Consider the following 10,879-nt stretch of genomic DNA (forward strand, 5'->3'; position numbering starts at 1 on the left):
GGAAACCGGCGTCATTCTGCCCCTGGCCACCTCGGCACTGGAAGGAGGAGGGTAACGGGTCTGCTCCGATTCAGCTGGACGGTACCCGAGCCACAAACAAACAGGTATGGACCCTCTGCAGCCAAAAACCAGGACCCGGTCCCTTATGGCTTACAGGTTCTCAGGCAGCCCCTGAGAGGGGCCTCCAGGTTCCTGGCAACATGTTCCTCCGACAGAGGAAACACAAATGACTGACCAGGGACCTGAGGGACCGCCTTTTTGAACTGTGGCAATGTGTTTCCTGTGTCGATGGGAGGAGCTCCATCTCTCAAGGGCTGTCCTGGAAGAACACTTGGGAAAAAAAGTATTTCATTCTGAAAGTGTCTTAAATACTCACAATTTTCCCCTCAATCTTGGCCACATACATTTTTCTTCGATGATCCTTCAGCCATGCATGGTAACTGTAAGGCAGATAGTCCATTCCTTTGAATATACCACCTGAGATAGACATCAGCTCTGTGTAGTCCTCAGCAGTGGCTGGTACAAAATCCATGTGTATCATGGGTGATTCCATCATGTTAAGAGATGTGCGGCAGCTGTTAAAGAGAGAGAACGACATATGAACGAGCAACATTCAACAGATGCATCCCTCCCCATTAGCACACCAAGTGCTGGTATCCTGCTATGACCAGATCTGTGAATCTGTGAGACTGCACATAAGCATGAGGGGGGGGGGACCGAACTTGAAACTAAGTCCAAAATACAATAGTGTGTGTTGAACACACTACACAGGAAAAAAAACAAACAAAAAAACACACACACACACACACACACACACACACACACACACACACACACACACACACACACAAACACACCCCTAACTGTAAAATCAGCAACCCAAATAATACCAGTGAGCACATGCAAAAGTACAGACCATCTAACTATATACAAAAGTATATACAGGCCATTAGGGCAGTCGGGTGCCGACCGAGGGCCCCGTGTCCAGCAGGGGGCCCCACGGTGTTTGCAGCTGTAGAGTTAACCCCTTTTTGGAGCTGCTCCATTAAAATCCATTATGGGCATCGGTGCCCTAAAAAAGATGGCTGCGAGCCGGAACACCACATGCGCCGTATCGAAGCTGGCCAGGCTCGGGAAAGTTCGTACGCGCTCGGCTGGGCGGCGAATGCGCAGTAACGTAATGGCGCCATTTTCGAATATACGATCGAGACACTGGCAGAAGAGCCGAGAAGGGGTGAGGACTGAGGAGGGAAGAGTAAAACTGAGTAAACTCTGAGTGAGAGCGGAGGACATCGCTGGGTGGCGGAGGTTGAAGCTGTGGCATGCAGGGGAGGGACAGAGACTGATTTGTTCTGTCAACTATCATATTACTTCTCCACATCATCAGTGCTGTGTCCTCCTCCTGTGCTCCTTTCACCTCTCCACAGGTCAGGGAAGCACTGTGCTGCCCTGACCTGCGGAGAGGAGAAAGAGGCACAGGAGGAGGACACAGCACACTGATAACGTGGAGAAGTAATATGATGGTGGACAGAGGAGGAGGATAAGGTGAGGAGGACACCATCATGTCCGCAACCTCTGTCCCCCTCTTGTGGTATGTCCGCAACCTCTGTCCCCCCGTCCACCTCCTGTAATATGTCCGCAACCTCTGTCCCCCCGTCCACTTCCTGTAATATGTCCGCAACCTCTGTCCCCCCGTCCACCTCCTGTAATATGTCCGCAACCTCTGTCCCCCCGTCCACTTCCTGTAATATGTCCGCAACCTCTGTCCCCCCGTCCACTTCCTGTAATATGTCCGCAACCTCTGTCCCCCTGTCCACTTCCTGTAATATGTCCGCAACCTCTGTCCCCCTGTCCACCTCCTGTAATATGTCCGCAACCTCTGTCCCCCTGTCCATCTCCTGTAATATGTCCGCAACCTCTGTCCCCCTGTCCACCTCTGTCCCCCTCCTGCGGTATGGCCGCGGCCTCTGTCCCCCTCCTGCGGTATGGCCGCGGCCTCTGTCCCCCTCCTGCGGTATGGCCGCGGCCTCTGTCCCCCTCCTGCGGTATGGCCGCGGCCTCTGTCCCCCTCCTGCGGTATGGCCGCGGCCTCTGTCCACCTCCTGTATCATGGCCGCGGCCTCTGTCCACCTCCTGTATCATGGCCGCGGCCTCTGTTCACCTCCTGTATCATGGCCGCGGCCTCTGACCATCTCTCGTCTTTTATCATGTCTGCAGCTCTTTGCCCCCATCCCAGGGATTCCCCTCTGCCCCCATCCCAGGGGCCCCTTTCTGCCCCCATCCCAGGAATCCCTCTCTGCTTCCATCCTAGGGGTCCAGGAGTGTACACATGTTGCAGCCTCAGCAGAAATTATTCACCATGTCATGCTTGTCATGGGGCTTGCTCTGCAAAGGTTGTGCAACCTTATCCAGTACAGCGACTAAGTGGCTAAAGCAGGCGTTGTATTGCCTCATCACATAACTTGCTTTATCCCCTTGGATCCCACACTAGCATGATGCTACTGCGTGCATTACACATTGTTGCAGAGTGTTTGCAGAGTGGCCCTATTCACTTTATTGGGTCATGATCATCCACCAAAAGCAACAGGGGGTAGAATTCCTGACGCAGCATGTGTACATCCTCAGCTGCTGCCTCTGCAGCTAAAGAGGGTAGAGACCAATGTATGTAATGTGGGCAGTGTGGCTGGGACACAGGGGGGCCCCCCATGATCTCCTATTGCCCGGGGGCCCCATGAGTTGTCAGTCCACCCCTGAGTATATACACAATCAGGGGATGAGAGGAGAGCAAGTAAAGCAGAGCCAAGAAACAGTGGGTCTCACAGGTCTGGAACAGGGCCAGAATGGGGGTAAAGTTTACAGGAAACAGATATGGGCGGCAGGATAGGATCTAGAGGCTCACAACTGGATCATAGGCTTCAAGGAACACCAACCAACCTCCTTACGCAACTTATGCCCCACCACCTCTGGATACTTGTATGCTTATCTGATTATGCGAAACAGGAGGGACCCTGTCCAACGTGCTCGGAATGGGGATACCATACCGAAAACCCATCCACAACGTTCATGCCTCCCCCTGTTAGGGTACCTACTTAGATACGGAGCCATTTTTTCCACGCTCACCGAAGTCCTCCCTTTTTCCAGCGTCGGCAGATTTCTTACCGATACGATTTTCGGGATCCGGTTCATCCGGATAGGGCGACACAGTGGTGTAGTGGTTAGCACTCTCACCTAGCAGTAAGAAAGGTCGCTGGTTCATATCCCAACCACGAAACTACCTGCCTGGAGTTTGCATGTCTCCCTGTGCCTGCGTGGGTTTCCTCCAGGTACTCCGGTTTCCTCCCACACTCCAAAAACATGCAGGTAGGTTAATTGGCAAAATTGGCCCTAGTATATGAATGGGGACCTTGGATTGTGGGCTCCTTGAGGGTAGGGTCCAATGTGAGTGTGCAATGTACAGGGATAGGGACAATTGTAGACACTCACTCCGGTTGAACTGGATGGACTGGCATCTTTATTCAACCTTAGTAACTATAAAAAGAACTTTTGTAGTATAGAAATTGTCCAGAGCCTTCTCCCCTACGACGCTCGCTAAGATGTGAAACACCTGTGATGAGTTCACAAACGTTCTAGGGATAAGCCGGTATCAGTGTTTTTCTTCTTCCTCCTTCTTGCTCTCGTCTGGCTTAATCTTGTCCAGATTAAACTTTTCCAGCGGAAGGAGCGAGAAGATCTCCACGTACACCCCTTTCCAGATTCTCTCCCTAACCTTCGTCTTCAGATGGGAACCAAGGGGGGAAACGTAAGCCTCACACCGTGCCGCATCTGCCAGCTGGACTCCACTACCAACACCCCTGGCGTCCCTGAGCTCATACTCACCTGAGAAGATTCCGCCACCATTGCAGGAACCACATCCTTCGGCGACACCACTGTTAATGGTGATGGAGCGGGCACCACCACTTCAGGCGATGGCGAAGCCGCCCCCCCCCAGAAAGAGGCAGCGGGGGAGACCCCCCCCCCACCAGGGGAGCCCCTGGCTGTGCTATAGCACCCCCTCGTCAGTCCCCCCAGCCATCCATGCTGTGACCAGGGTAGACCAGAGCCTGCTCCACCCCCAAGCGCTAATAGACTCCACATGTCCCCCCAGCAGCCAAAACAGGTTCCGGGGCCCCATTACCCCCCACCAACATCCCAGATGGGGAACTAACGGGGGGGGGGGGGACACACAGACATAACAGGCACAGTAAAAGGAATAGATAGAGACTTACCAGGCTGCCCAGGGGAAACCGGCCTACCAGCCACTGAGCTCAGGCTTGTTCGCATGGAACACGTGCAGAGCCCGCCAGGAAGTCGGCAGGGCACTGCGCTAATCACAGGTAGTGAGATATTGCCCCGATGTGCGGCTGCAGAGATCGGGCAATGTCTCATTGCCTGCGATTAGCGCAACGATACGCTGACTTCCTGGCGGGCTCTGCACGTGTTCCATGCGAACACGTCTGAGCTCATCCCTACCCACGAGTGACTAAACCCTCCCCTCTACAGGGTCAAATTTAACTGTGCCACTCCTCCCCTTGACCAATACAAAACCTCCCCCTCCCCTGTCAACATCCTGTGCACCCACTACAGCTGTCCCCAGTCATGTTCGCCCTCCACCTAAGGTTCCCTTTCATTCCGGGCTTGTTCTTTATATTGGCTTTTAACCACTTACTGACCGGCGCACGACTATGTATGGCCCTTTTTTGAAGAGGGGTATCCATCTCTTCAGGCGGAGGTTCGGTAAACGAGAATGGTGGTCTCTGCGGCGGATCCGCTGCAAGATCACCGTTATCAGCGGCGGGAGAGGTGACAACCCTCCTCCCCGGAGCCATCGGCAGCGGCGGAGGCGTTCGGGTCCTATCTGTTGCTGGGTATGGAGATGAGTGAGGCTAAGATGTCCCCCACCCGTCTCCATACCATAGCGGGGTGGAAGCGACGTCAAAACGTCACTTCAGCCCATATGTCTTAAAGGCACATTTTTTCAATGTCATTTTTTTTAAATTACAATTTTTTTTTTTTTTTATTGCATTTAAGTCCAAATATGAGATCTGAGGTCTTTTTGATCCCAGATCTCATATTTAAGAGGACCTGTCATGCTTTTTTTCTATTACAAGGGATGTTTACATTCCTTCCTAATAGCAATAAAAGTGACCCAAATTCTTTAAAAAAAAAAAAAAAAAAGTGTAAAATAAAATAAAATAAATAAGAACAAAAAGATTTTTTAAAGTGCCCTGTCGAGCTTGTGTGCAGAAGTGAACGCGTACGCGAGTAGTCCCCGCATATGAAAACGGTGGTCAAACCACACATGTGAGGAATCGCTGCGATCAGTAGAGCAAGAGCAATCGTTCTAGCCCTAAACCTTCTTTGTAACTCAAAACATGCAACCTGTAGGAATTTTTTAAATGTCGCCTATGGAGATTTTTAAGGGTAACAGTTTGACGCCATTCCACGAGCGGGCGCAATTTTGAAGCGTGACATGTTGAGTATCAATTGACTCGGCGTAACATTATCTTTCAAAATATAAAAAATTGGGCTAACTTTACTGTTGTCTTTTTTTTTTTTTTTATTCAAAAAAGTGATTTCCCCCCCCCAAAAAAAGGGCGCTTGTAAGACTGCTGCGCAAATACGGTGTGCCAAAAAGTATTGCAATGACTGCCATTTTATTCTCTAAGGTGTTAGAAAAAAAATGTATAATGTTTGGGGGTTCTAAGTAATTTTTTAGCAAAAAAAAAAAGCGTGTTCTTAATTTGTAAACACTGATTCTGAAAAAGAGGCCTGGTCCTTAATTGGTTAAAACTTTACAAATGCAGCAATTTAGAAATTGTATGGAAGGTACACTATTTGAAAGATAAAAAGTGCATTTTATATACAACTACATAGATCAGACCAAAATGAGAAGCAAAGAGGGACAGTTGGGAGCTATAACTAAAACCCCAGCTTGATTGCCTATTTTAACCGCACCCTCGTGCTGCAAGTATGAACGAGCCTTAATGCAGTCCAGCAGAGCCTATTGTGAATATACTGCTGTGTTAATGTTCATAGAAGTAGGGTCTATCATCTTCTAGCAACCCCACCAGAAACACAACCCGAGATAGTTTATACTTGCAGTTGGGGGGGGGGGGGTTCAGTTTAAAACAGGCATCTGAGCCACATTTTCACCACCTGTCCAAGATTCACCCGGACAGTTTGGGTTTTGAATCATGTGTCAGGTTTTCAGTCCACCTGAAACCCGGACACATTATTCAGACCAGGCTGTGGCTCCCCAAGTGACCGAGATAGTCATGCACAAATCTGTTGCTGCTGTGGGCGGCTGTTTGAAGGCCACGTTTAGCATCACTGAAGGGTGGGGTGATGATGTCAGAAAGGGCAATTTGACCACACCCACTGGCACGCTCTGTGCTCTACATTACTACTCTCTTTGGGGCACCCAAATGTGTCCCAGGTCTTTTATAATACTATAGTCTTTACTGCAAAAAAAATAAAATAAAAAAAAATTGCCCTGTGTAGGGATGAGCTCAGGCGTGTTCGCACTGAACACGTGCAGAGCCCGCCAGGAAGTGAGCGCAGTGCTGCGCTAATCACAGGCAGTGAGACATTGCCCCGATGCGTGGCTGCAGAGATCGGGCAATGTCTCACTGCCTGTGATTAGCGCAGCGCTGCGCTCACTTCCTGGCGGGCTCTGCACATGTTCCATGCGAACACGCCTGAGCTCATCCCTAGCCCTGTGTTTGGCTTGAAGAAAAGATGGCAACCCTATATGGGGGGGGGGTGCACCCAAACTTATCCCCCTATTTTGTTCAGCAAGCATTACCACACGGTTGCAGCACGGTGTTGAAGGTTTTTAAGGAGGGACATAATTCCTCCTCACCGCCTCTCAAACAACCTCTGCAAAGCAATCCCCCACTGATCACTCTTCATAAGGCTACTGCTAGTGTAAACAAGCCTTTAGGCTGGGTTCAAACTTTCTAAATCGGATGAGGATTTCCCCGAATCCAATTGGCATAGCAGGAGATTGTGACCAGCTTTCTATGGAGCCGGTTGACACATCTCCGCAGCGGCTCCAGTAAGAATTGCATGGGAGTCCTGTGCGTCTTTTGGTCAGTTTCAGTTCCGGATTCAGCCGAAAATTTGGGTTGAAAATCAGAATGGAGAAAAGTTGAATGGAGACGCACCAGACCCCTTGCTGTGAGCCGGGCGTTCTCCTGTGTGAACCCAGCCTGAAGGAGAAAAACCACGACTGCCAGCTCACAACAGATTCCAATCAGCAGATGAATTGCACCAAATGTATGGCTGCCCCAATCAACAAGAGAATGGGACACATTTGAATATATTCCAGTGACTGCGCACTAATTAGATCCTGCATTAGCTGATGGTAATAACCACATTCAACCTACAATAGCAAGATATAATAATGTACATTATCAGGATTGTTCTAGAAGCAACAAAAACCAAGTGTATACAATGAGAAAACTCACAGACCCCCCCTGTGCACCCAATCTGGTCATTACAACCTCAGCATCATGTTAGGAGACCACACGTAGGCATACCTCCCAACTTTTTGAGATGGGAATGAGGGACGCCTACTAGCAAAAGTAATCAGGCATAGCACACACCCCCTCTGCCACTCCTCCTTAACCACTTCAATACCAGGCTCTTAGACACCTTTCCGTCTAAGCCAATTTTCAGCTTTCATCGCTGTCGCAATTTGAATGACAATTGCGAGGTCATGCTACACTGTACCCAAACAAAATTTTTATAATTTTTTTTGTTTCTGTTAATTTTTTTTGTAAACAAGTATGTTTTCTTCTTCAATGATGGGCACTGATATGGCTGCACTGATGGGCACTGATAAGGCAGCACTGATGGGCACCAATGAGGTGGCACTGATGAGGGGGCACCGATGGGCACTGATAGGTGTCACTGGTATGTGGCACTGATGGGCACTCATAGGTGGCACTGATGGGCACTCGTAGGCAGCACTGATAGGTGGCACTGATGGGAACTCATAGGTGGCACTTATGGGCACTCGCAGGCGGCACTGATAGGTGGCACTGATGGGCACTGATAGGTGTCACTGGTATGCAGCACTGATGGGCACTCATAGGTGGCACTTATAGGCAGCCCTGATGACTTATGGGTGGCACTGGTGGGTACTTATGGGTGGCACGGCTGGGCACTGATAGGTGACACTGATGGGTGGCATTGCTGGGAATTAGTCATTGTATCTGTTACTTTATGGTGCCAGTCAGTGGCCATTTGTGAACCACCGCCCGGCCATAATTTTGCTAAAGGCCAGGTGGGAAGTGGTTAAAAGGAGAATTGTACAAAAAAAATACGACTGGTTAAACCAACAAGTGCTTTTTTTACCACTACTATTCGGCTTTTGGAATTTACAAATGCAGCAATTTAGAAATCAGATGAAAGGTTTAGTGCTGGGAAACACTTTTTGATAGATAAAAAGTGCATTTTATATACAGTACATCTATATGGATCAGACCAAAACGAGGGACAAATGAGGAGGAAAGAGGGACAGAGGGACAGTGCTCCAAATCAGGGACAGTTGGGAGCTATGCATGTAGGGCCAGTGTGACCACTTATGTGAGCTGCACAGAGCAGACTGCACTCAAAACTAACTGCAAAAAAACAATGATCACTGAACAGGTGAAATTCCAATATGAACACAAAAACCTATAGAACATCAGTGAACACCATGCCACCTAACTTATCCAACTATGTACAAACAGCGAATGAGAGAAAATCAGATAAATCAGAGCCAGGCAGGGGGTAGAAGGAGCAAAACAGGTCAGAAACAGGGCTAGAACCTGGGGCAGGCTCACAGGGAGCAGATAAAAGCAGCAGGATCACAGGATTCAAGGTACACTAACCATAGAGCATAGACATGCACAAAATACCTAAGGACCGGAGATCTAGCTGGGGAGGTGTTCCTCCCAGCAAGAAGACTAATTCCTGACTGCTGGAAGACACCTGCTAGTGGACACTGGAACTTCACTCTACAGGTTGTAGATTACAGTGCCACCAACAGGTGATCCAGTTCCTAAAGTACACTATATTGTCAAAAGTATTGGGAGACCTGCATTTAAACGCACATGAACTTGAATGGCATCCCAGTCTTAGTCTGTAGGGTTTAATATTGAGTTAGCCCACCCTTTGCAGCTATAACAGCTTCAACTATTCTGGGAAGGCCAATCAAGTTCCTCCACCCCAAACTCACTCATCCATGTCTTTATGGACCTTGCTTTGTGCACTGGTGTGCAGTCATGTTGAAACAGGAAGAGGCCATCCCCAAACTGTTCCCACAAAGTTGAAAGCATGAAATTGTCCAAAATGTCTTAACTAAGGGGCCAAGCCCAACCCCTGAAAAACAGCCTCACATTATAATCCCCCCTCCACCAAATGATTTGGACCAGTGCACAAAGCAAGGACCATAAAAACATGGATGAGCAATGGGAAACACGGCGATGAGCGCTTAATCCACATTATATACTGCACTGGGAAGTCACAGATTGGATTTCAGCAATTTATGAACAAACTTTTTTCATCCATATTGTTTTGCCCTTTTGTGCGTTTTCTTATGCGACTTTGTTTTTATTCTGCATTGTCGCATTAATTAATTATTATTATTTCACTAAATTAAATATTTTTCTTGTATATAACACAATCCATCACATTTGCACTGTATAGTTGCACTTTATTTGAATTTATGTTACTTAAGATTATGGTTACATTACACATTCATTATTGTGTTATATTTTATTCACTTATGTTTTCATGCACAGAGTCTTTTTGTGCTCAAACTTAGTGTTGCACTTTATATTTGCCTATTGTTTGCACCTTTGTGCGTTTTTTATGCAACTTTGTTTTCATCTTGCTTTTGTTACATGGGATCGCACTAAAAGGAAATATTTTGGTTGCGTATAATACAATTCATTATATGTGCACCGTATAGTTTCACTTTATTTGCATTTATGGTCATATTGCACTTTAACCACCTCAATACAGTGCACTTACACCCCCTTCCTGCCGAGACCAATTTTCAGCTTTCAGCGCTCCTACAGTTTGAATGACAATTACTCAGTCATGCGACCCTGTACCCATATGAAACTTGCGTCCCCCTTCCCCGAAGCACCAACCCCCCCATGTTGAGGGCATGCGGCCTGGTACGGTTCAGGAGGGGGGGCGCCCTCTCGTCCCCACCCCCTTTCCTGACCGGCCAGGCTGCGTGCTGGGATAAGGGTCTGGTATGGACTTTGGGGGGACCCCCACGCCGCTTTTTCAGCGTGGTGGGTTCCCCTTAAAATCCATACCAGACCTAAAGGCCTGGTATGCTCCTGGAGGGGGAACCCATGCCGATTTTTTATTTCAAATCTGGTGTGGAGTTCCCTCTCGAGAGCTGATTATTGTGTGAGAGGTGACATTGTCGCCTCAATATAGATGGAGATCCGACTTGGAGGCGACTTCCATTGAAATCAATGGGTACCAGTGGCCTAGAATTCGGAAAGAAGTAGTACAGGAACCTTTTCTGAAGTCGGAGCGACTTCAGTAGTATGCATTAAGACGGCTCTCATTCACTTACATTGTTTTTTACATGTAGCGTGACTTGGGATACGACTTGTCAGCCCTCAAGTCGCCCCAAGTCGCTTGACATTGAGAATTACATTATAGTCAATGAGAGCCATCTTAATGTACACTTCTGAAGTCGCTCCGACTTCAGAAAAGTTTCCTGTACTACTTCAAGGCGACTTCTACGTGAATTCAGGGGAATTCGCCTCCAAGTCGGATCTCCATCTATATTGAAGCGATTTTACAGGAAAATAAATTAGTTTAC

General features: G+C 48.3%; 1 protein-coding gene across 1 annotated transcript in view; it reads right to left on the minus strand.

Moving 5' to 3' along the window:
- Nucleotides 1-566, minus strand: part of LOC143961296 (putative N-acetyltransferase 16) — a 98,375-nt gene extending 97,809 nt beyond the window's left edge. The window contains exon 1 of the mRNA XM_077470548.1: nucleotides 377-566. Within this exon, the coding sequence (XP_077326674.1) occupies nucleotides 377-556 (180 nt within the window). The 5' untranslated portion in view covers nucleotides 557-566. The remainder of the gene's footprint in view (nucleotides 1-376) is intronic.
- Nucleotides 567-10,879: the final 10,313 nt, after the last annotated feature.

This window comes from Lithobates pipiens, unplaced genomic scaffold, assembly GCF_037356315.1.
Source record: "Lithobates pipiens isolate NorthernLeopardFrog02 unplaced genomic scaffold, aLitPip1_a1.2 Scaffold_8, whole genome shotgun sequence".
Classification (NCBI taxonomy): Eukaryota; Metazoa; Chordata; class Amphibia; order Anura; family Ranidae; genus Lithobates; species Lithobates pipiens.